The 27,461-nt window shown below is 34.4% G+C and overlaps 1 protein-coding gene across 21 annotated transcripts in view; it reads left to right on the top strand.

Moving 5' to 3' along the window:
- Positions 1 to 27,461, top strand: part of LOC129745252 (complexin) — a 588,611-nt gene that overhangs the window by 370,447 nt on the left and 190,703 nt on the right. For 3 of the 21 annotated variants that reach the window (XM_055738348.1, XM_055738366.1, XM_055738373.1), the window contains exon 1: positions 18,052 to 18,615. The exons of 17 other annotated variants lie outside the window; for them this stretch is intronic. In XM_055738348.1, the coding sequence (XP_055594323.1) occupies positions 18,603 to 18,615 (13 nt within the window). In that variant the 5' untranslated portion in view covers positions 18,052 to 18,602. Of the gene's footprint in view, positions 1 to 18,050; positions 18,616 to 27,461 lie in introns of those variants that run through there. One more of the 21 variants, XM_055738357.1, reaches the window with a different exon arrangement.

The following is a 27,461-nucleotide window of genomic DNA, read 5'->3' on the forward strand; positions in this document are numbered from 1 at the left end:
GGATAAAGGACACTTCGGGGTTTTTAAAACATATCAGGCTATGAAACAAGACGTCTACTGGCGTGGTATGCGGAAAGATGTTAAACTTTTTATCAAGACCTGTGTAGTCTGTCAGCTAGCTAAAAATCAGAACTTCAAACTAGCGGGAACCTGCAGGAATGTAATCCCGCTCCGTAAGAACCAAATATTATCCTTGGATCTCTATGGCCCACTCCCTACTAGCACGGCTGGTGTAAAACACATCTTTGTTGTTCTGGATGTGTTTACTAAATATGTTACGTTGTTGTGCATTCGAAAACTAACATCTGTCATTTTATGGCGTCGGATCGAAAAATACATAAGCATGCATGGGAAACCCGAAGCGATACTGTGCGATCAGGGAACACAGTTCACATCAAAAACGTGGATTAGAAACTGTAAGGAGGCTGATATAAGACTTATACACACGTGCGTCCGGCATCTACAAGCCAATCCGGTCGAACGCGTTATGAAGGAAATATCCCGTTTATGTCGTACATATTGCCGGGATAATCATAAGGTTTGGGCGAATAAAATCGGACATTTTTCGGACCTACTAAATGCAGTTTGCCATGAGTCGACGTTATGCTCGCCTTACGAGCTACAGTTTGGGAGAAAGCCTTTTGATATTTTACGTAACTTCGTACAATATCCGACAAATTCTGAAGAGCATACGGGAATTAACTTGGACGTAGTGCGAGCAACTTTGATCCGGAAGGCGAATGAACGTAATCGCCGAGCCCCAAAACCGTCTCCTAGGTTTAATGTGGGTAGCTTGGTGCTGGTGAAGGCTAACCCAACTTCATCAGAGCAACAAGGGGAGATTAAGAAATTCTTCATGGTTTATGAGGGACCTTATGAAGTTTCAAAAGCCCTACACAAAGATGTCTATTGTTTGGTCCACCCGCACAATCGGAAGGAGCGGAACGGTTTCACATCAGTTTGCTGAAACCGTTCTATTTCGATCAAACAACCAAAGTTTAAACCCTGAAAAGGGAACCTACGCGAATGGCAAAAAAATCCATCAGAAAGGGCGAAAACGACAAATGTGCCATTCGCAGTATTCGCTAGGAGGGGGGCGTTGTGACGGACCACCCTAGTGATTGAGGAGCAGGAGGTGAACAACAAAACGACGAAGGAACGACAGTGATTATTTCGACGGGTAAGTGATCGGTCGATGAAATTATAGTCGTAGTATTGCGGGATTATCGAAGTATTTTGGTGACGGATTTAGTTTTGAAGTTACGTTGGAGAAGTTTTGGCGGAAGTGTGAGGTTCAAAAGTGACCGGGTACAACTCGGGCGGTCACAACGGGCGGTCATAATTTTAATTTTTTTTTTTTGCACAGAATTTTTCAAAATGTGTTAACCTTCCTAAGCCGTTCGCAAAATATCCGTTTCGGGGAAATTTGAGTTGTTGTTTGATTTCGTTCTCACGGCTGTACATGTTAACCGATTTTGATGATATTATATTCATTGTGTAGGTAATTTATTCAAATTACTCAACATTTCAAAATAAATAAAGTCGAATGTATTACAAGGTTATCAGAAACTGGTTCAGAAAGTAAAAAATAAATTTTATTTTTAAAATACTCATAACTTCTGACAGCTTTTCCATTATTAACTGTTTCATTGATGTTTGAAATCGTCAAGAACCCATCTATCTGACAATAGACTAAGTCGATTTGGGGTCATTTTGGAATTTCTCAAACCCTGGGGTCTAAAAAGCTTCGTCTTGGTCCAAAACTCATCCATGATTTTTTGCAAAATTTTTAAGTAACGTTTACATGAGTAAATTTGAACTTTTAGGTTTGTATGGGAAAATTGAATATTTTGTACTGAAAAATCAACATCATTTTAGTTTCATGTGTGGAACCGAACCAGCTTATGGTTTTGATGCGAATTTATAAAATTCCCAAAGTAAATTTTCTGCAGAACAACTTTGTCGAAAATTGTAACTTCGTATCTTGTTAGGAAAAAAAGTTATAAGCTGTTTAACAGGGGTATGTCATTTCGCATTGATTAACAATAAATTCAATTGACATCCCTGCAGAGTGCCTAGCGAGGTATTGCGTGACTACTTTTCATGCGATACTTCGCGAGGCTCAAGCAGTGATGTCAATTGAATTTATTGTTAATCGATGCGAAAAGACATACCCCTGTTCTATAGCAAATAACTTTTTTTCCTAATAAGATATGAAGTTATGGTCTTCAACAAAGTTGTTTAGCGGAAAATTTCCTTCGGGAATTTTGTAAATTGGCATCAAAACCATAAGCTGGTTCGGTTCCACACATGAAACTAAAATGATGTTGATTTTTCAGTACAAAATATTCAATTTTCCCATACAAACCTAAAAGTTCAAATTTACTCATGTAAATGTTACTTGAAAATTTTGCAAAAAATCATGGATGAGTTTTGAACCAAGACGAAGCTTTTTAGACCCCAGGGTTTGAGAAATTCAAAAATGAACCCAAATCGACTCAGTCTAATCTGACAACGTCCTGTATTAAAACTTTCTAACAGATTGCTACAAAATCTCTCACATTCTGGATAGCTTTATTGAATCTAAAATCATCTCAAAATTACAATACTAAAAAAAAAAATTGACATGGCAACGCTTTGGTGCTGATCACTTTTTAATTTTTCTTTGGTTAACGCGTCATTTAATCAATGATTTTTATGTCTGATGAGAATATTTACAATTTCGCAAATATAGTACTCGCTTGTTAATCAGACGCTTTTGGGGCCGAAAAGTGCGTCCGACTACCAAAAACGTCCAATAAATGAGGATTACTTAAGGGTGGGGGGGTCGGGGTAGGGTCTAACACTTTTAAAAAAATCGATTTTTTTTTATTTTTTTATTTTCTTGTTGTAAAACATTTCAAGAATATTGTGTCAAATTTTCAAGTCAATTGAAGCAAAACTGTAGAAATTATAGGCCTTTATCTCCTCCTATCTTATACTGCAAGAAAGCAAGAGCAGAAACTTCAAACGCGTTTTTCTCGAAAGCACATTTTTAAAGTCCGTGGACATCGTCATTTGAAAACTGCTTATCCGGTTCTTTTCAAATTTGGAACATATTTTCAACATATAAAATACTAGACTCCAACGTTTTTCTTTTTTTGTTTTTTTTTACTTTGGGGAGATTTTACAGATTAAAAATGGCGGATTTTTTTGTGAAAAATCGTAGTTTTTACTTCAAACAACCACAAAAATTTCATAAAATTTTTTTTTAAGTTAAATAAAAACGTTGGGGTCCAGAAAAACATCTATTAAAAATATTTTGCTCTGATTTTTTGACTTCAGATTATTCTGTGCTGAGATACAGTGTCCACCGCAAATCCTGTTTTCTAAAAGGCATCCTCGAAAGTGCTCCGTCACCGGCTACTTTTTCAATATTTTTCTACGAAAAAATTACTAAATGTTCTTTTAACAATGTTTTGTATAATGCAAAAAATTTGAATACATTTATTTGAACGATAGCTCTAGAAAAAATAGTGAAAATGGTGTTTTTTTACCCATTAAACCCTACACCCCTCCCCCCCCCCCCCCCCACTTAACAGAAACATTATTTTGGTAAACAAATTTGACTCGAAACATCATTTTTCGTCGCAATTATTGAAGTATAATTGAAGTTTGAGTAATAAAAAGTGAGAAAAACTGAATCGAATGAGTTTTACTTAGGAGCAACTAACATTAATTTTGAAATTATGGTATGGAGGCTTTTTTAAATTGTGATTTATCTACTTCATTTACATTTTACGCAAAAAAGACACTTTATGCTTCATATATTCTTATTTTTAATTCGATTTTTAATTTAAAGTTTTGATTTTTTAAAGTTCCAATTGGTTCTCATGAATTTTGGCCAGCAAAAATGTCCGACGATTTGGTCTATAATTAGAAGAATATTCGGGAGACGGTAATTGAATCATGTTTTGAGAGTTATTCGTCATTGAAAAAAATATACATAGAATTTCATAATGATAGTACCTCAAATTATGATAAAAATGTTCAACGAATGGATTTTTGAGAAAACTGAACCTTGAGATCCAATAAAATATCAATTTAGTTTGTGATCCCGGAGGATATTCGCTTCTAAGTCAGATTTGAAGAAAAAAGTGGTTCAACTCTTCAAAATCGTTCTCTTAAAATGGCAAAAAGGCAGTCCAATTTGCACTATATTTTGAAGTCCATAAATGTGGGAATCTATCCAACGTAAAATTAGAGTGAAGTTATGTGGAGTTTTTTTCATCTCTAGTTGAAGTTAAGAAACCTAAAATATTTATCGTGTTTTGCAACTGATCATGTGAGCGACTGACGTGTCTGAGTGAATCTCTGAATTGAGATTCGTAAGAATCATAAAATTACGACAATGACGTAAATAGTTGGTTGAATAAGCATAAAGAGCGGTGATTGTCAAGACTACTGCTACGAACAAATTGTTTCTGATTTTGCCTCCGATAGAAAGACGGATTGGCACAAGGAGTACAGATTTTTAAGGCTGTTGCTACGAACAAAATTGCTTGTGATTGGAAAAAGACGGATCGACTTAGGAAGCACTAATTTTCAAGGCTTCTGCTGCTGATTGTTTGTTTTGATTAGGCCTACCGGTGGATGAAGACGGAATTTTTAAGGCTGCTGCTGCCGATTGTTTATTGTGATTTAGCCTTCCGGTGGAAAAGACGGATTGGCTTTGGAAGAGCATATTTTTAAGGCGGCTGCTGTTGAATTTATTTTTTTTTATATAGCCTTCCGGTGGATAACGACATAAATAGCTGAGGAAGCGCAGATTTTTAAGGCTGCTCTTGCGGATTGTTTTCTTTGATTTGGCCTTCCGGTGGAAAAATACGGATTGGCTTAGGAAGCGCAGATTTTTCAAGATGCTACTGCTGATTAACGATTTTTTTTCTCTTTCGTATTTTAACATAAGCTTTTAACAGAGACGGTAAAAATGGTTATGGAAAGCATTTTACTTAGCTTTGATACCATAATACTTCTGCTGGAACCGTTTCATGGCGTCTTTCTTCGTGAGACGATGGATGAAACCAATCTTACCAGTATTACATCGTCTCTGGGTAACGTTATAGCCTGGTTGCCCCAAAACGACGTAGAAATCCAACCTATAAATTTCGATCGACGGATCGTATTTGAAACCCAGATTAATGTACTCCTGAATACCGAAGTCAAAATTGCCCTTCTGGGAATTGTTTGTATTGATTTGGTCTTCAGTGGAAAAATACGGATTAACTTAGGAAGCGCAGATTGGCTTAGGAAGCGCTGCTGGTGATTCTCTGTTCTGTTATTTAGTAAATTATATGTTGTTTACCCGGTGCGTTTTCAATTGTTCTAACTTGCGCATGAAACGTTACGAAGTCCAATTGTTAATCATCCTATCAGATCAATCCTTATCTGAAAAATATCTGAACATATCTGAGCAAAAATCAAGCATGGTAATAAAAAAAATTAGGTTAGAAGTTAAGAAAAGTTTCTAGAATATCTATTTTTCTGTCGAACCTTATTATCAAAATTTAAATTCAGTTTTTTTTTAAATTTTATTTTAAGTTTGATAAAACAATTTCAGAAGTTTAATTTTTTTTTCACAAAATAATCTATACTTGAAAACTAATTTTTTTTGTGTTTGTATATAAATGATATGAAAAATTTCGGGCAAACCTAGATTTTTCTTCTTAATTCAAGCAAATTGTCTGAACCACACCTTTCCGGGCTGAATATCCGGGCCAAATGGGAAGGAGAAAATGAAAAGTTTGAAGCATTTAATCCTATTTCTGTTAAGTATTTTCCAATTGCATCACTTGAATCTAGCTTGTTCAATTGAAACTCAATTACAGCATGTTCTTGAAGTAATATTTTTTTTTTAAATAATATTCATTTCCCCGGAATCACAATCAACCGTAATTCAATTAATCTGAACCTGACAGCAACGCAGTCAGTCAGGTTTCCTCACAATGCCAATTGAATCACGATCGGAAAACTTTTCTAATAGGATCGAACTATCCACATCAGCGGAAGGCGACTGACAGCCGGGGGATTGCTCATTTCTCACGAATTGACCACAAAGCTGCTGGCTGCATCTCTCGGAATGAATCTTGCCAACCTTACCGCGCCAGGGATAGGGACATGATTAAGGGGACGTCGTCGTTCGTTGTCTCTTCAACAATTTCCAATTACAGCTGGCTTTCCGCAGCTCTGTTCCGTCTCCAGTGACATCCTTCAGCCCATTTTTGAGGACCCTTTCAGGCTCAGAAGCAGAAGCTCCAACTCTCCAGCATCAACTTAAGAAGCTTACGTCGAATGGCATTAGTCATCCCGGTTTCCTGTGGCTCTCTACTAGCATTTTAAGATGGGATAAAAGATGCCAAAGGGAAAATTCAGAGTCAGAGACAGACCGGAAAAATAGCGAGACTCAGGACTAGAGAGAAGCTCCGGAAAACTGAAAGGAATGCAAAAGCCGCATCGACCAAGTTGTTCTGCCAAGCTCTTTATCATCTGCCAGCGCGTTGAGTATCCGGGCTGGCATCATCAGCATCACAATCATCCCCCCTTACTTCTTAATTTTCCAACTGTGCGAAGTCCAGTTATTTTTTCTTATTGGGATCATTATTCGGAAAGTGCGTACCGCAGTTCGTCTGTGACGAAGAATTTTCCCACTTTGCACCGTGCCATTTCTTATGCTATCGCCCATAAACTTTCCTTTTGCACTCCTCCCACCCACCCACGATTCGCCTAAGATAGCATTCCTCGCCGGGCTATTATCCTTCCACTTATCCTGACTCGATTGCTTTTATTGTCGTGCAATTTCTCGCACCATGGTAGAGAAGCAGGACTTTTCGTGACTGAACTGTTAAATTGCAAATTTCCGATTTTTAAAGTTGTCAATCATAATTACCCGCTGAAACTTTAGCTTATGAGATAATAATCAAATTTTTTTAAAAAATTGTTGAATAATTGTTGTCATTTTTGTCATTTTTGTCATTTTTGTCATTTTTATCATTTTTTGTCATTTTTACTTGAAAAAAATCAAAAAGTATTTCCAATCTTATCAAATTTTTCAAAAACCAAGTTGAAATTCAAAATTTTTGTTGACATAAAAGTTTTAATTTTGGAAATACGTACCTTTAAAATTTATTAAATCTGTGAAACCTGTGAATATTTACAATTTTCTGTGTTCTATGACACAGAAACTGCGATGAAAATTTGCTCAAAATTCTGTGAAATCATAGATTTTTCTATGATTTCGGCAACCTTGCTCAGAACTCAAGTTCCCCATGTCTCAAATTTTGACCTCAAACGAGAAATTTCCCTCACTATCCGGACAGTTTTTTTCCCGCACTTCCTGCTAAGCGGCAAATCTCATTTTTCGCTATCGCATTCGCCGCAAAGTCACTTCATTCCCCGCCACTTTCCGGCTAAAAGAATCATAATAGCATCCCATCCGATTTGCCCGATGACATATGGCTGCGGGAAGACAGAGATGTCGTCCCCGGAAACTTTCCTATGCACAGCACAGTTCGCACAACTTTAAGAGATCAGAAACTAAAATGGAAAAAAAAAACAGAAGAAACAAAATGAAAAATGAAAATGCTGATGACGGGGATGATCTGGCACGGCACGTTTTGCAAGGGTGGGAAAAATTCTCCCCCAGTTTTGCCCGGTCGGTTTGATCCTGTTCACACCCCGAAGCATTTCTCGCCTGGGGGAGAAGAAAAAGTCGTTCAGAATCAATAATACTTGGCACCTTGTTCTACTTTCTTATGCGTAGGAGGAAATCACATTCCACTTCCGAAGCACACCCGTCCCGGGGATGGAGGGGAAACTTTCTTCCGGACTTCAAATTGTCTCCGATGTTCCCGCAAGAATCAACCAGAATCCGGTCCTCAAGAGTTAGAGTCTCGGAGGGAACATTTCCTTCCTTCCTTTCAGTTCATCGTTCTTTCCGTCGTCTCGTCAATCACATTTGCAAATACTTGTGATTAATTGAAATTGTTTTGCCTCCGCATTGCTACTGACTGCTCTGGGGCGATTCATGGTCTGACTGACTGATGGATGAACACCGGGAACCATTATTATCGATGCGTTCCATTTGCGCTAGTGGAAAAGTTCCATTCATCCCCCCCTACCGGGTGCGCTTAGCAGCAGCATCATCACCATCAAATGGGTGTTGAAAGAAAGCATCCCTCCCTCGGTTTCCCCAATCTTGTGCTCGCAAAGCACAGAAAAGAAAGCCAATTTCGGGGGAGTGACACACGTTTTGACAGAGTGCGTGCGGAAGGTCAATTTGGCTGGATGATTGAAGAGTGGTATTTGATTTCAGCGTTCTGGATTTTTTTTTTCGTTGGCTTTCCCCCTCCAATCCCTTGCAATGACTTTCGACAATTTCCTCGAGTACAATAGGTACCAACTGTTAAATGATAATCGTTATTTGATGCGCTTGAATTGACAGATAAATTTGTTTTATGGTTTCGGTAATCTAGAATAAAATTTATCCAGACTGAATTTTGTCAACAAAATCAAAACGTCACGTTTTTACACGAATTGTTGGTTATTGTATAACATTTGCTTGAAAATAACCAAAAAAAACAAAGTAAAATGGAATATTGACATTTGAGAACAGACTTTAATGTTGGATTCATGGCAAATAACATTTTTTTATTCAATTTTTGTATCAGCATGATCTGTAAGACCTTAAAAATGAATTTTCTGATTTCAAATATCAAACTATTTAAATCTAGATGAAATATAACTTATTTTGCATCTATTGTTTTCAAATAAACGAGCATAGGTATGTCAATTCGTAATAAATTCGAGACGATCAGATCCAAAGGGGAATAAGTGCAAAATTGATCGATTTTGAGAAGAACACGCCAAAGGAGTCTTTTCAATTAAAATTGTTTTTTAATCTTAAAATTCAAGAATTTTATTTACACTTTTGAGAGAAAACACAATATTTCGAAAAACATATGGAAAATAACCAAGCACAACACCTTAAAAGCGTGTTTTCTCGATTACACTAATACCTTTTCGGCTCCAACGACCCCACTTCACACTAAAAATTGAAATTTGGAATCAATAACCAAGTCCAGTTTCTTAGATTATTTGATGATTTGCTGATTTTTGGTTGAAATTATGACTAAAACGTAGAAATTTTATCCCTCCGGTATTTCACCTTGAATTCAGGTCAAGGTTGCCGAAATCACAGAAAAATCAGTATTTCCAAAGAATTTTGAGCAAAATTTCGTCACAGAATCTTTGTCACAGATCACAGGATTTTCAAAAAAAATTTCACAGATTTTCTAAATTTTGTTAAGATATCCAAAGTTATAAATTTTTATGTCACTTTCAAATTTTTATTTCTGACTCTAATTTAAAAATTATATGAAAACAAAGTAATGTGATTTTCTTTTCTATTAAAAATTGTAAAAAGTTTCCGATTGATTAATGTTTTACATGATTTCCTAATTTACTTCAAAAAAATTGTGCAACAGAAAACCGTCACAGGATTAAAGGTTCAAATCACAGAATTCGAGATTTTTTTTTTTGTCAAAAACACATAACAGATGATTAAACAGAGACTCAGCTTTAAAACTTGAATTCCAAGTCCTAATCTAAAATTTTTGATTAACACCTAAGGAAATTCAATAGAGACAATCCAAATTAGGATTAAGATTAAAAATTCGAAACTTTTAAACAAATTTCAAACTAAATGTTTGAAATCTTGATATTATTACAAAATCAATGTGCAAAGTCGAGTTCTCAGTTGATGTAAGTATCAATCGGGTGGAGATTGATTTTGAGAATAACGATATATCTACCAATAATTTTAATTAATAACGCTGGTTTTCCGTTTTGATTAAGTCAAAAATTGGTTTTTTTTTCTGTAAGTTTCTGTAAGGCTTCAGCTTACATACGATTTGAAATCAACAAATACTTTAGTTAAAAAAGAAAACAACATTTAGATGCAAAATGTATACGATCACCTAGAATCAGTAAACAGATTATTTGTTAGTTTACTTGCATCTGAATTTTTCAGAAGTTTTTCATAATCATTTAACTTTTATCCGACCTGAAATTTTTACCAGTTACAGTCCCTGGAGTGTCAAATTGACACTTTCTCTTGTTACTCTATCGATTTTCGCAAAATTTATAGTTTTGGAAACCTCGTAGTGTAGGTCAAATGTTTTTTTATACAATATTCACCTTTAACACTTCAGTTTTCCGTTATTCAAACTCAAAGACAAAAAAATAAACGGAAAAAAACATGCTTCGGGGAAAAGATTGTAGATCAGCTACGAAATATTGAAAAAAAATTTCACTTAGTTTTCAAAGAAGCTGTACGTTGCACATTAGGATTTTTTTTGGAATATTTATGAACATGACCACAGTGTAAAAAAGTGTTGTAAAAACCGTAATTTTCAATCAATTAATCGTCAAAATTGTTTAAGTTACACCAGGGTAATTTTGAGAAAAAGATTGAAAAATTGACGTTATTTGGCTTATTTTGCAATTTAAGATTTTATTTTCAAAATACGAATCACTGATTTTTTTTACGAATTTTCAAAGGTATTGGTTTTCTGAACTCTTCGTTAATTTGCAATTTTCCAGCTAATTTGTCAAAAGGTCTGGAAATTTCCAAGGGTCTCGAAATCCATATCTAGTTAGGAATAAAACCAATACCAAAAATGCAAAAAAAGTTCGAAAATTAATTTCTACAACCGATTTCCTCATTGAGACTATCGCACAAACTCGATTGAGTAATAAATTTTAATGATTCTAATTAATCATGATTAAAATATATAATCGCTGTTTTCTCCGGTGAGTCATTGATAAACAATTAAAAAAAATCGCTGAAAAATAAATTTAAGCTGTAAACTAGACTACAAATTTCGAATCAATATTTCCGGTTTACTAGAGAAAGAATACGAATTAAAATTTTGAATAATATAATTTTCAGATCAGGTCAGAAATTAACTTTGATTGAAAATTGTTTGGCAAAATGACAAAAATTATAAATTTTTAATCATGTTGATTTTCTTTCCTTCTATCATTTTTAAAAGAAGCTTTGATTGAAAAAATCCTCGATAACATTGAAATTAAATTTGAAGCAATCTCTTTTTTAAATATGAGTTCTTGATTAGGAAAAAAATTAAATCTATTTTCAATTTAGGACCGATTATTTAAGACATATGATAATATATGTAGATTTGGAAAAAAGAAGAAAAAAATTTATTTTATTTTAAGTGATCAAAGTCAGAGACATAATATTTTTAAATCATTTTTTTTTTGATTATCAATATAAACGGCTCACGAAGCTCATTTTTGAAGCTGATACGAAAAACTTAAAATATTAAAAAAAACAACATGAACAATTCAACATTGAAAGAACTGACAAACTAGAGGTTGGCAAATTTCATTTCTTGATGATCATTTAAAGAAAAAAAACTAATGAAGCTAATTAAAACATTGCGCATTTAAATTTAACTTGGAAGTTGCTTCTTTCAATAATTTTTGAATTTTTCATAGGTTAATTCAAAAATCATGATCGATTCAAATAAATACAAAAATGAATTTCTGTCTGTCTGTCTGCTTCCTCTAGACTCGAAAACTACTGAACCGATTTACGTGAAACGTGGCAGGTGGGGGTATTGGAGGCCGAGGAAGGTTCCTATTATGGTTTGAAACCCCCCCCCCCCTCTAACAGGAAGGTGAGAGGGGGCCTCCCAAACAAAAGACTAATGTTTGCATAACTCGAGAACCGATCGAGCAAATGGTACCAAACTTGGCATGGGAGGGTATTTGGTTATGAAAAATGTTCCTAGACTGGTTTGGTACCCCTCCCTCCTCTCAATGGGGAAATATGAAGCAATTCGAGAACTAATCAAGCAAACGGAACCAAATTTGGCATGGAAGGATATATGGGTAGGAAGAATATTTTAAAAATGGTTAGAGACTCCTTCCTCATTCCAGTGTGGAGATAGAAAAGGGGGAGGGGCTTCCCATACAATTTTTTGCGAAATTCGAGAACCAATTAAGCAAATGGAACCAAATTCAACATGGGTGGTTATTTGGGTACGCGAAATGTTTCTAAGATTACTAGGGACTCCCTTCAATTGAAGAGATACAATGGGGTCTTCCATAAAATTTCATGCATTATTCGATAACTAATCGTGCAAATGAATCCAAATTTCACATAGGAAGGTGTAAATCTACGACTCAAGTTTCTACGATGTTTGAGACCCACCTTTCCTTCCACTGGGGGATAAGAAGGGAGGAGGGCGTCTCTGTTTTATGCAGAACGAGAACTAATCGAACAAAAAAAAATCAAATTATTGAAGGATATCCAAGTACGAGAAATATTTTTTTTATGTTTCGGGACCTCCCTCTCTTCAACGGAAAGAAGGGAAGGAGGAGGGAGGTTTTAATTTAATATTTTTGAATCACTCGAGAACTTATTATTCAAATAAAATAGCAGCGGGGTTTTGTGTAGAATTTTTTTTTCTATGATTGATCAAGACTTCTTCCTCGTTTTATTGATTCGATAGGAAGGGTGAAGGGGAGCTCCCATACAGTTTTTTTTAATCGAGTGCTAATCTAGCAGATAGTAACAAAGTAGGAAGAGTATTTTAATACAAGAAATATTTCTAAGATGAATTGGTTCCCCTCACGGGATATTAAAGAGAAGAAAGGTGTCATACGTTTGTTTTGACAAAATCAAGATCTCATCAAGATAGGGAAAAAGGAGTTCCGCACAATTTTTGTCACTTGAGAACTTATCCAACGTTTTCGAGCACGAAAAATGTTTTTATTTTTTAAAAGAGGTATTCCATAGTACATTGCCGGGAATTGGGGAGGTTTCATCTCATAAATTTTAAAACTTTTCAAGCTAAAGAAATCATATTTTACATTAAAGGAATTTTTAAAGATTTAAGACCTCTCCTTCTTCCAGAGGAGAAACGGGAAGAAGGAAAGTATGTATAGCTCAAAAACTTATCAAGCAAATGGAGCCGTATATGAAATGTGATGCTAATTAATTACGAAAAATGTTATTATGGCAGTTCGTTGACTGGAGGGGAAAAACCGAAAATAAGAACCAGTTCTCAATATCAAATTTAAAACCATAATTGAAAAAGAATTTCAGACCAAGTTTTAAAAAGAATCATTTCAAAGAATCTAATTTTATTTGTATTTGTATAATAATTTGATGTGAATGCTCTCATTGTAGAGAAGAAGGTGTAGCAAAGCACACCGGGTCAGCTAGCATTGCTATAATAAAAACAAATGAAACGTTTGTAAATTTTCAAGTCAAATTTGGTTTCAAGCTTTGAAGCTCATAAGAAGATCATGTTTTCTGAACACAAGAATTCAAAATTTAAAGGCAAAGACAAACGTTTTGAACGAAATTTCGAACGAAAGAAGAAGAACTATAAAGTTGTGTGATTTTTTTCAAGTAAGAAAAAAAAAGATTTTGAAGAATTCGGACAAAAGATTCCTAAACTTGAATCTTTTGTCAGGTTTTGTCTATCACCTCTAGTTTTGATGATATAGTGTTTATCAGTTTAAAAATGGATCAGATTTGAGCGAAATCAGGCCGATGAACTAAAAAAGCTACATGAAAAACGAAAACTGATTCTGATAATGTATATTATCCTTCATTGAATCATCGAAAAAGTTTCAGTCTAGATATTCTAATTTCAGAGGTATCGAAAAAGTTTAATTCTATATATAGAAATATATTTTTAGGAATTTGAAAAGATATCATTACGAGTACTTCTGACATGATTAAAGAAAGTTTTTTTTAAGTGAATTTTTCGAATACAGCAAATCGATTTGAATTCTGCGGTTTGAACCTTTTCAAAAATTCGTTAAAATTTCCGTTTTTACGAAATTGGGAAAAGTAAACAAGAAGAGAAATTCTATAACTTGTTTTGTAGAAGTCAAAATAACTTGTAGTCTTGGGGAAAATTGATCATTGTTTTTGAACCTGAACTTAGTTTTTTTTTATTTTCTACAGAATTCAAATTGAAGCTGCATTTGGTTTCTGGGGAATATTTCTGATCAACAGAACATTTGTTAAGACGTAAATGATGTCTGTAAACATTTAAAGGCGTGTAAAATTTGAAAACATGTTAAATATTTGGAACGTGTAATATTTAATTCACACTGAAAATTCCGTCATATGTTATGTTATGTAAATCCACATCAAATAATCACGTTCTGTGTCAAGTAAACAATATTCGTGTCATTTGAATTCCGTGCTGTTAAGGATTAAATTTTTTTTAGTCTGTTAATTTTTACGTTCCACGTCTTGAAATATTAAAGGTTTTCAGTTTTAGTGTTGTTCAGGATTTGACCCAATTTTGTCACTATATTTGATTCAATGCAAAAATACTTAAAATTGACATCATCATCATCATCAATTCTTAAGAAACTTTGCTATACATGATGACATCGATAGTGAAGGTGATGATGACTCTTGAATAACATAAAGAAAAGATGTCCGATTTTTTACACATTTGAACGACAGTAAAGTTGGTTAAAAACAATGAAAAAAATAATAAAACGAAGCACCAAAACATTCATAAGATCAACAACCTTTTTTTGTCTATAAATTACTTTTCTTCAAAGCAATTTCCTTAATACGCCATCAGAGGATGACATCATCTATCGAAACATCTGCCAAATTTTGCATAATCAACTCTGTTGTGCCCATCCGTACAGCTTCAATATTGTTTATAAATTCTGGAGAATCACACGAATCATTACATCCAAATCAATTCCAATGCTTCGAGGTTACATCCATTCTTTAAATTTAAACTGTTTAATTTTTTTATTAAATGAATGACTCAAGGGTACATGTTCATTGTGTAAGTTTGTCTCCAAAAATTACTCCAATTATTGTCTACGATCTTCAAATTACTGTACGTACTGTTTCACGGTTACACGAGCGAAAACATGCAGCAAAAGTTTTTGACGATATTTAAGTTAACAGTTCTGTATAACGTTCTAATTAATAGGTTGAATCATAGCTGTTACATACATACAGTACCGTTCATAATTGTATAGAAATTGAAAGCATGCGCACTGTCACTTCGACTTTGAACTACCATAACATTCTACTCTGATGATATTTTTTGATCAATTTTATTGCGTTAGATAGATCCACTATCAAACTATTATATAAAAAAAATTGAGCTTTCTGGAGATTGTATGGCCTGAGATACAGTAATTCTACGAAAATCGGACTTTTTGGATTTTTCTCATTCAAAATGCAATATCTCAGAAACTACGATACATTTTTTATTGAAATTTTTCAGAGGGATTGTTGAAACACAAAGCTAGCATGTCTGAAGTTTTCGAAAAGTTCCATCGATGAGATCAAAAGTTACGCGAGGTGCAATATTTCAGGCATGAATCTAGAAATGCGATTTCTATAGAATTTTGGACGATTGTTTTCATAGGAAAATCATACTCTCTGTTTAACAACCAGTAAATCCATTTCGACCAAAAATCAAAACAATTTCGCGAGATTCTGTTTTCAAAACACAAATAGATCATTTATTCCATTGTTTCTTTTCTTCATTGCTTTTGCCCGACATTTTTTGACTGATTTGTGGATGGAAACGATATTGTTCTCTTGAATAGTCCAAAATTTTATAGAAATCGCATTTCTAGGTTCATACCTGAAAGATTGTCCCTCGCGTAACTTTTGATCTCATCAATAGAACGTTCAGATATGCTAGCTTTATATTTCAACAATCACTCTGCAAAATTTCAATACAAAATGTAGCGTAGTTTCTGAGATATTGCAGTTTGAATGAGAAAAGTCCAAAAAGTCCGATTTTCGTAGAATTACTGTATCTCAGGCCGCACAAACTCCAGAAAGCTCAAATTTTGTGATATAAAAGTGTAATAGTTGATCTATCTAACGCAGAAAATTTGATCAAAAAATATCATCAGAGTAAAAAGTTATGGGAGTTCAAAGTCGAAGTGCCAGTGCGCGTGCTTCCAATTTCTATACAATTATGAACGGTACTGTATGTCATCCAGGCATTTTAGATGTAAAATATATGATTGGCACCTTTACGTATTTTAATGCTCTTAGATTTTCAGATTTTCTGATGATAACCATCTGTAACTTGTGGTTTTCAGTTAAAGTACTGCAAGGCATGAAAGCTATAAACTGTATGTCAACTTTATGCCTTGTAACTTTTTTATTCCTTGGACCAACTAGTGTTTTTGATGGAAGCATTTTTAAAAACAAAGTGGATCTGGGCCTTGAGCTTACGGATCTGTATTTCCTCATGAAGATATTTGAGGAAACCTGAAGTATTTTCAGAATAGCTGGACAATATTTGCTCGAAAAGTTTGAGCTTTCGTTAATTTTGAACCAGTTGAAACAGAGTGTTTTAAGAAACAAAGCAACAAAATTTAATGATGGTTTGATGTAGAAAGAGACTTAATCTATTAATCTTATATATAAAAAATGGAGGCGTTTTCTATGTAACTCAATCACGTACCCGAAGATTTCTCGGGTCAGAGATGGTAGGTATAATAGTTGCGAGGATCTCACTTTTTATGGAAGGAGGGCTCCCATACAAAATCAACTTGAAGTGGGGCACATCTCGAACAAATTTAAGACGATTTTCATGAAAACTGATTCACCAATACGAAGAAGTTAAGGACGTTCAAATGACGTTAAACGTTTTCTAACGATTTTTTAAGTAAAAGGTAAAACGAAGTAACATTCTACACTATTTTAAACGACGCAGTAATTATGTTTTCTGATTAACTTCATCGGGGTTTAAAAAAAGGTTTTTTTTTAAATTACCAGATTTTGTAACTGTCCCCAATTTGTCACCCTAATATGCATCATATGGGGTGACAAAATCGAGAGTTCACTGAATTTGTATTAATAAAATTGTTGGGGAATAGGATAAAAGAAAATCGCAGTATTTCTTTCAACGAAAAGCACGAATTCAAACTTAGCCTAGATAGTCACAAATTTAAAGAAATTTATTCACACGGACATGTCTACAGACCTTTACAGAAGATATGTAAAAAGGTGCCTCCACATATGTATATGACACTAAATTCCTCCTAACCTTTACAATGCATTGTACCCAATATGTTGTCTCGCGTTGTTTGAAAATCCGAAGCATAGATACAAAATGAAAAAAAAAAAGAAGAACCAAGAGGAAATGCTCATTCCGTATGCCCATATATACTTATATTTTCGGTCAGCAAACACCCAACAGAATGTGCAATGGCCAACAACAAAAACAGAAACTGAACACGTGATTTACAACGACGTCGCTCGCTCGGTGTGATCGCTTGTGGGTGGTGTGGGAAGTGTGGTCGGATGAATGGGCGCCAACCGAAGCCAGCCGCCCCAGGAAGTGGACCACGGGTTTTCCGTCGTCCCGTGGCACTTCTGCTCGAACGAAACGAAAATATAGATATGTGGGTATCTATAGAAGGAAGAGGAAAAAAGAAAACCGAAGAAAACCAACCATGGGGGGAAAACGATAAGCGGCGTGTTTAGTAGTTTATCAATTTTCCGAGAGTGCTTCCCGTTTTTTTGTTTTGAGTGCTGGAAGTTGTGTGCTGCTGCTGGAAGTTCCTGAGTTTTTGAGAGTCCCGCCAGTCTTTTCGTACTGTGGACTGTGGACATGCGCACTCGAGGGTTTGCTGGAAGATGTCGAAGACAATTCCGAGTTTTGTACCGGATTTTGCTCGTGTGCGTGAGTGCTTTTCGTGTATGAATAGGACTCTTTGGTTTATTCCGTTGGATCCTAGTTGGCGCCGAGAGAGCGAGCCCATTGTTTTAGGTCTTCTCGGTTCAGTTCGGACGTTTTTTTTTTCGAGCACCCGAGAACCGAAGATGACCCGATCGGCTTCGTTCTTGGCAACGATCCAAGTCGGTCAGGATTCGGCGCTGCCTGGCTGCTGCGTTTGGACTTTTCCATGGCCTGCCATCATCGTCGTCGTTCATCAGGATGCGGCATGCTATGATGGTTTCGAAATTTAGTTCAGTGCACATGGTGCGTCAGTAAATAGCAGACCAGCAGGGGCTAGAGACCTCCGGCCTCAGTTCTGTGGTGTGAACTCTGTCAGTCTGGCGTTTCGACCTTCCGGCGCCACCTCGTAGAAGCCCAACAACTTGGGCGCCAACAGCTGGCCTCTACTGGCGGAAGGGTTCTTGAGAAAACAGAAGACGCATCACGTGTTGTGTGGCTTCAGTAGAAAGTTCTAAGTGATTGTTGTGAGTCGGCTGTTAGCAAACTAGTGAACCCCGAAAATTCTGTGTGATAGTACAGTGCTGAAAAATCGTACCTTAGACTGACTTTTACCCCGTTAGTTAGCTCAAAGAAAACGCTCGTTAAGAAAGTTTATTTTCGCGTGAGTATTTTTGTACCTTCGTAAACCAGTAAATAGTTTGAAAGTCCTGAAGTTCAGGAACAGACTGTCCGAGACAATCCCGGTGGTGATTTCTTAGTGTGTTCAGCCAACCAAAACGGCGTCCATCAGCGGCAGCTAGCGGTTAGTGCTAAACAGCGCCTTTAGAAAAGATGAATTTTCTGGGTACGGTAGGGAAAACTCCAACTCCTCACCCTTGTCACGTTAGGCCGGAGCCTTCAGACCGCAGCTCTGAGGAACGGCCTGATTATTCAGTAAACCAAATTTTCCAATGAATCATTGTACCTTCCTGCTATCTCAGTCGGACTTGTGGCTAGTCTTTAACCGAGAAAAAAACGAACATAAAATAGCACCTACTCATAAATAAATCATACTCGACAAGCAAAAAAAAACCACCCGTGAGAATCCAAACAGCACCCCCACTTGAACAAATTTTGTCAATCTCAACCATCAATCAGTGTGTGGCCAGGGAGCGCCACGGCCATAAGTAACCCACAACAGATAATTATCTTGTTTGTCCTAGTCCTAGCCTAGAATTTTCTCTACGTTTTCCACCATACGATTAAGTTGGGGGAGGGAGGGTCCAAGGACCAGAAAACCGGCCAAAAAGCGAAGGTCGAGAAAGGCGGGAGGGAGGCACAAATTGTACTTCAATGCGGCATAATTTTACCCCCCCTATTCGCGTGTAGGCCCGAGCAGGAGAGAACTATGCTATGCTAAAAAAGAGAAAGAGCGCCAACACCAGAAATCTGCCCAACGTTCGTCGTCGTTTCGAAACCAGCCAGTCGTCAGCCTAGTGGCTCTGAGGGAAAATCGATCAAATATCACATGGCCACATGGTTTTGAAACACTGGAGGAGGGCTTTGGTTCGGAACGTGATGATAGGGCCAAATGGAAAAAAAAGAGGGAAGGGGGAGAACTTCCGGTTAAGAGGCTTTTTTTTTTCTTCAAAAAATAAGTTGTTGTTTGTGTTTTTTCGGTCTGTTTTCGTTTTAAGTTTGGGAAATGGCAAACTTCAGCAGAAATCGAAGGATAGAGATAAGAACTTTGAGGCTTTACTAAATCTTCCTTAAGTTGAGAATTTCAAATATTTTATCCATTAAAACTGAATTTTTGAACATTTTTCTTAAAAATGAGCTGAATTTAAGGTAAAATTTAAAACCTTCCCGAGCAGACATTTATGCCAAAATTATAGAAAATTTTGCTATCAGGCCCTGAAAGCCAAATTTGCTCTTATTTTGCTTGACATAAGGTGGAACACAGCAAAAACGAAAGCACAAATTTTCGTAGGGGAAAACTTTACAGAACGCGCCAGTTAAGCATTAACGCTATTTACAGCGTAAAAATCATGTAAGAATCGAAGCGAACGTTTACGACGATTCCGAGATTCAATTTACGTCTTACTAGAAAGAAAAGTATTGATAAAAACTCAATTTTGATGATATTTTTCTTAAAAACTCAACCTCAAGCTAGGGAACACATCGAGAAGTAAAACGCCAAAACTAATGGCCAGAATAGAATAATGATCATAAAATAACTGTTACATCAAATGTTAAGTAACATGTTCATCGCATTTTTGTAAACTAAGCATACTTTGGCAAAAACTCATTTGTTATTGCTAAACGTATCGAAAATGTCGCTTTTTTAAGCACACTTTTTGATATCCTTATAGGTAAAAAGCCTTCAAGTAGGCAACGAATTGGCAGATGACTTTTTCGAATCAAATATTGGTGCACTTTTTAAACTTGAAAAAGGACGAAATTTGATTAAACTGTGCATTCTTATCGCAATTTAAGAGTCAGCAAATAAATGAATCATACTTCGCTTTAATATTCGGTTTTTCTCCAAAAGCTAACAGCATTCTAAATTTGAGCGTAAAACATGTGGTCTGGCGCGCATTCTGTTCCAATTTTGATATGATTGTTTTTAGTTAAATTTTGTGAAAATTAGTAGAAATATTAAATTGAAAAATTGACTATTGTTTGAAAAATCGCCTTTACTTGCGCAACTAACAAAATGCGTCTGAATGAGCTAGTTTGGTAAATTCTTTTGGGAGCAGACTTCCATGGCAAAATAATACCTTATTTAGCTATCATGCCTTGAGAGTAAAATTTGGTATCATTTTGTCCGAATAAAGGTCAAAGTCAGGGGTGCCAGATGTCCCGATTTTCGAGAGATCATACAGATTATCAAAAAAATCAAATTTACAATTGAAGTTAATTGATCGAATAAATCGGTAGTAGAATAAATTTAACAGAATTTTCCGATAACAATCTTCTTTATAATTTATATTTCAATTGTGTTTTTCAATAGAAAAATTTTGATCCAGTCAAGATTTTTCTTGTTTAAGGCGTCTACGATAACTGTAATTTGGCAGAGGTGCAAATTATTTCTATCAATTCAGTGATGTACGGAAAATTCTTATTTTTTCATAGCGATTTTCTGATAAAACCATCTGGCATGGTTGGACCAGTGAATTTGAACGTATATCCAATAGACTGAGTCAATTTGGGATCATTTTTGAATTTCTCAAACCCTGGGGTCTAAAATACTTTGGTTTGGTCAATAACAAAATCCATGCTTTTTGCAAAATTTTTTGGTAACATTTACATGAGTGAACTTAAACTTTTGGGTTTGTATGCTCATGGTTTTTGTGCCGATTTATATATTCTCTAAAGTAAATTTTCCGCTGAACAAATTTGTCGGAGACCGTGACATCGAATTTCATTAGACAAAAAAGTTATTAACTGTTTAACAGGTGAACTTAGCTCAAGAATGCCAGGTTTTCTCCCGCATGTATTCTGGCAATTTAATTTAAAACCCGGCAAAATTCGGGTATAATATTTCCAAACTTTCGTGCCAAAATCCGGGAAAATTTTCGACAAAAATCCAGGAACTACACAACGAAAATGTAAAAAAAAACATTTGAAACATATTTGTTTTCACCGAAAAACATAACCAGATTTTGAATCGTATTTCAAACTCCCAAAAAATCGTTTATGTTTATTTCAATAAATCTAGCTTGGAAAATTTGGAGCTTGGCCTTACAATTTTAAATAAAATAATACAACTTAAACATTTGGTTTGATTTTCCAAACAAAAATATGAATGAAACCGGATAAAATCAGGATATTTTTCAACAAAATTCGGACTGAACTTTTTCCATTTTTTTTTTCTTACCATGAGGTTGCCAGAATTTTTCAACACGTATCCTGCCGGAAAATTCAATCAATTTTATATAAAAACCTGGCAAAATCCGGGCTTTTGATTTCAAAATTGACGACAAAAAATACGGGCAATATCCAGGCAAATTTCGTCAAAACCCAAAAATAACTCAACAAAAATCAATAAAAAAATTGAAAAAAAAAATTTTCCATTAAAACTCATCTAAAGATTTTAGATCGTATTTTAGGCTTTCATAAAACGTTTCATGATTATTTTTATAAAACTAGTTCAAAAAATTTCGTTTTGGAGGCACAAATAAAAAAAAAATTACAATACAATATGTTTTATTTTTGTTTGATTAGCCAAAAAAAAAATTAAAAAAACTCGGGCATTTTTCAAAGAAAGCTGAGCTGGACTGTTCATAAATTTTGTATTAAATATCCCTGCAAACCAAGATAAAAACGAGTTAAGTTTAAACATTTTAATTTGAAATTTGGTTCTTGAAAAAACTGCACAATAATTGAACAATACACCAGAGCATATAGAATTCCCTAAAATTTCTTAACATGTTTCATAATCATCAATTACGTTTCATTTAAGAATCAGTTCCTGTGGATGTTTTTCTTTAATGAGTTTTTTATAAGACTAATCCAGGAAACTGCACTCAAATTCTACTTTATTTTTGTGATTTTCAGTTAAGTTAAGGTTAAATTTTCAAAATGAACTAACAGTCAGAATTATAAGCCTTGCGATCTTATGCAATTTAAATTCCTTACCGAAATAGTCATCTTGGTAATTTTATTTTGACTGTGGAACTCAATTACGAGCTAAATCTTAATTTGAATTTAATGAGCCAGAATTAAAAGAAAATGAATTTGAAATGAGTGTTATGTTCAATTATTACATTTCCAAATTTGCATATCAAAATCCATGCAACATCCGGAAAATTTGGACAAAAATCCAGGGACTATCCAATGAAAAGCAAGAAAAAAAAAAAACATTTGAGTCATTGTTTTGAACCAAGAAACATAACCAGATTTCGAATCGTATTTCAGGCTCCCAAAAAATCGTTAATTTTTTTTTATGAATCTAGTTTGAAAAATTTCAATGCTAAACGTCAAAATTTGAATTTATAATGAAGCAATTTTAACTTTTGCTTGGATTTAACAAAAAAAAATGGATGAATTCGGACAAAATCAGGATATTTTTCAACAAAATTTTGGTGACCGGGCCAGGCTGAACTTTTCAAAATTCTTTATTTTTTTACCATAAGGTTGCCAGAATTTTTTCAGCACGTGTTCGGGAAATTTTATATAAAACCTGGCAAAATCCGGACATTTGATTTCAAAATTGACGTAAATAAATCCGGGCAATTCATCAACAAAAATCAAGCAAAAAAAAATTTAAAAAAAAATTTTCTTTAAAACTCATGAAGAGACTTTAGATCGTATTTTAGGCTTTCAAAAAACGTTTCATGATTATTTCTATAAAACTAGTTTCGTTTTGGAGGCATAAATAAAAAAAAATTACAATACAATTTGTTTTTTTTGTTGGATTGGCCGTGCTGGACTGTTCATAAATTTTGTATTTAATATCCCTGTAAACCCGGATAAAACCGGGCAATCTGGCAACCTTATTTTACCAGATATCCGGGCACGTCCGGGAAAATCCGGGTAATCTTATTTGATTTTAACCTACTATAAATAATTTAAAAAAAGCCTTTAATTCCAATTTTTTGTTCTAAAATTAAATCCAATTTTTAAAAGAAATAGTAAAAGATTAAAATTTTGCAGTTTAAATCGAATTCACGTAAACTCTATCCAAGTTGAAAGATTTTAGTTGGAAATTTGATTCCTGAAAAAAACTGCAATATAAAAAATGTTGAACAGAACGCCGAAACATATGAAATTCCCTGGAATATCTTCACGAGAAGAGACTTTTAATCACTTTTAATCAAAAATCAAATCCTGTGGATGGTTGTTTTTTAGAAAGTTTTTCATAAGAAATAATAAAAAAAAAATTCAAACTCTTCTTAATTTTTGGGATTTTCAGTTGAATTTAAACATTTTAACGACTTTGGTTGAATTTTTAGCCTTACGGAAATAATCATCTTGATCATTTTTTTTATTCTGAAACTCATTTTCGAGCTGAATCTGGATCTAAATTTGGAGCCTGAAATCAAAATCTGAATTTTCAATCTGTTTTGGAGTTTCAATACGTTTTTGCAAAAACGATTTCTAAATTCAGAAATTTGAGCCAGAAACTGAAGTCATAATTATAATTCGAATGTTTTGGGTATCAATGATTATTCTTTATTTCTGTAATGTTATTCTTATTCGACTTTAAAACCTAAATAAAAATAAAAATTTTGAATGATGAATCTCTCTCGCTATTTTGAACCTTTGTTATGTTTGAATTTTGCATTAGAATAAAATTCATGAACTTTGAATCTTATTTTGGATTTGAAATTTGTTTATTTTGAACTTCGAATTTCAATATGGAACAAAAAATTTTTTGATGTTTAAAAATTTGTTTTATTTAAATGTAAAAAAAGCGTATGAGTTTCGAAAATCATGAATCAATTTTGAAGGAAAAGTAAAACGAAATTTAAGCGACGATTTCTAACGCAATTTCATTTCAATTTTTAATGATGATTTGAACCGAAAATCAAGAATTCATAACTGGATATAAAATGCAGAATATGGAATCGATTTTGATAATAAGGAACTAGAATATTTGAAATGAGTTAAATCATTTTTTTTAATATTCCGAAATGAATTCATTTCAATAAGTGAATTTTTTTTTTTGAAAAACTGTAGCTAAATGATGAATTTAAGATTAGACTTTTCGAGATTTTGACATCAGTTCTGAGTCAAGATTATTACTATCGATTAACCTAACTCCGTGAAAAAAAATATGATTAAAAATAACAAATTTTGAAGAATTCCTCGCTTGTTTTTGATGGAAACTCATGGAGAGAAGGTTTAACAGATTTACATTGTCTGTACAAGTTTTTTTTCAAGAATTTTGATTAAAAATGAATTAAACCTTTAATGCATCGTGTTGTTTTAAAACAACACTAATCAAAATCCAAAATCTCGAAAAAGCGTAAATTTGAGTGATGTTTTTACATGAAATATTCTACAGATTAAAAGAAATTAGTCCAGTATATTTTTTTTCGATATTTTGATTAATGTGTGAGATATTGAACAAAGTATGTGCGAAAATTTCAAAAATATTTTTTTTTTTTAGGAAAGTAGTTTTTGGAAAATCGCTGTTATTTGTTTGCAAATTTGCAAATATCAACAAATGTTTTAATCTCAATCAATCACAAACACCTTATTGCACCCAATCAACAAGGTTTGGAACAAATCTGCAAAATAGTATTGAAATGAATTGAGAATATCATAAATTATTTTTCAACTTTGATGGGCCATAACTTTTATTAAACTAAAAAAAAAACGACTTCAAACCTCCTGAGTTGTGTTATTCGAATTAAAATTTTAATAATTCATTGAATAAATAACTGCTATTCTCATTAAAAAAAAGTAATGCATTAAAAAGTTTAATTTAATTTAATTAAAACTAAAATAAATTCAACATTAATCAGAGAAAATTTTGAAAATGCCAGCTGGTTGTTCGAACCCCATTTTGATCTAAGTTTGCTATCAAAGAAATCGATTCAGGCAAAGAAATGGAATCTTTTTTTGTAATTCTAACATATTGAGGGTGAAGCACCAATCTTTTTAAAATTACAATATTGGGTTACATAATCACAATAAATAAAAAAAATCCAATTAAAAGCATTGAAAATGTTACAATAGATAAAAAAAAATACTTTGACATTCATCACCTGTTGATTTCTATGCGCCGATTTCAAACTGCCAAACAACTTCCAAACAAAAACATAATGAACCACCTGTTGAGTGCTAAAGCTGTCAACTGTCAGATTTGTAAGTTTGTTTAAATTATAATTTCATGAAACTGAAATAAAGTTTGGGAAAAGTGATAGTTATTTCAGGAAATCATCATGGTTTTGAACTCAAAATTATTTTTCAACTATACAAAATTGTTTCTGATGTTTGATCAAAATTTTAGATTTTTTCTTTCAAATGTTGGCAATAAATCTCAAGACAGATCTGGAATCTTCTCAAACCAAACAAGAAAATACTTTTGAGTTCCATTTGGCTTGGACATATTATCACAAACACCTTGCTTGATTTGTTTTTTTTTCATCTAGGTTTTCAAAAAAGCTGACCCAATGTAGCTTTGAACAAATTTCATGGAACTCATTCTCAAACTTTCAACAAAATCAGCTAACCTTATCAAATTCAAATGAGTATCTTTTATCAAATTACATTTCACAAATCGTAAACTTTTAACCTCACCTGTTAAGCCAAAGTTGATGGACAAATCGAATCAAACGAACCCGTCTGGGCAATCTACCGACTGCCGACCGGGGAAAATTCTTCCCGACCCGAACCGGAAATCCCACCAAATAAGGTTACCCCATAAAATTGGCAACCTTCCGGTGTGACCTGAGAAAAACACCACCACACTCACGAGATCGCTCAAACGAATTCCCAAACTTGCCAATTTCGACCCCTCTAATCCGATCCGGGCAGGTTGCGCCGGCTATTTAAAACACTCTTGACAGTGTGTCTCGTTAACAAACTCTTGGAACCTTTTGGGCGCCGTTTCCCCCACCAGACAGGAAGCTGTCTTCATCATCCCCCCTTTCCCGGGGTAATCCATTCCTGGGAATCCATTCGCTGCACAAACTGATCCCACACCAAATGATGATGAAGATTTACAATATAATATAGGGGGAAAAAAAGCAAACAAATCTCGAGGCAATTTCGCCGAACGAATCTTCATCCGGTTTTTCGGGTTGGGTCCGGCCGAGATCAGCTGAAAAGTGGTCATCATTAAAAACTTTTCTATTGGTTTGTGGATCTTCGTTTACTTTTTTTTCAGTAAGTTATTTTACTGCGTCTGGCTCGTTTTCCCGATGGCTTCGGCCATTTTCTCGGTAGAGATAAGGCTTCATTTTGATTTCACTTTTCGGGGTCTTGTTATTTCTTCCAGAGAAACGTCTTCAGATATTTCACCAACTTTTCACTTGAAACAGTTAAAAATGTGATAACTGTAGGAACTTGCATGATAACTGCAGTATTTTCAATTTCATCAACTTTTTATTCAAACAGCGCTCGATTTCTTTTTGTTAAATTCAACTTACTAAAACAACTGAAAACGAGCTACGATTTAAACTAATAATTTCATTCAACCGTTAACAATTTACTCTGATCACATTGCTCAAATAAAATTAAGTGGCCCCATCTTTTGACGCAATGCAAATTTGAAATTCCAAATTCTGCCCCCTAGGAACGGAGCAACATGGCAGCTGAAATTCCTTTCCCAAGCAAAACCGAAGGTATTTTCCCTCGAATTAAGCTAATTTATTAAATAATCTGAACCAGTTTGCTGCCGGGCAGTTCGTCGAAGCGTGTCTTGCTTTCGAGTGTCTCGTCAGATCCTTCTGGAAGTTTACAGCAATATTCTTACTGAGACCATAAAGTTGTTGCTGATGCACACCGAAGTGGAAAATTTGGGTTGGTAAGGGGGGATGATGCATCTTGAGTATGACGTTTTGCTACTGCGGCTATCTTCCGATCCGTAGCTGTAGGAGAAGACGTTACCGAAAAAGTTTTCCCCGTTAGCGAATGATGAGAAAAGTGGAAATTTTCAATAACAAAAAAATTTGAATGATGTTGGTTTCGCATTTCTGTGAGCAAAGATAAACTTTTGATAGCCCTTAAGCTCATTATTTAGTCTTGGAGAAATCG

This window comes from Uranotaenia lowii, chromosome 1 (genome assembly GCF_029784155.1).
Source record: "Uranotaenia lowii strain MFRU-FL chromosome 1, ASM2978415v1, whole genome shotgun sequence".
Lineage (NCBI taxonomy): Eukaryota > Metazoa > Arthropoda > Insecta > Diptera > Culicidae > Uranotaenia > Uranotaenia lowii.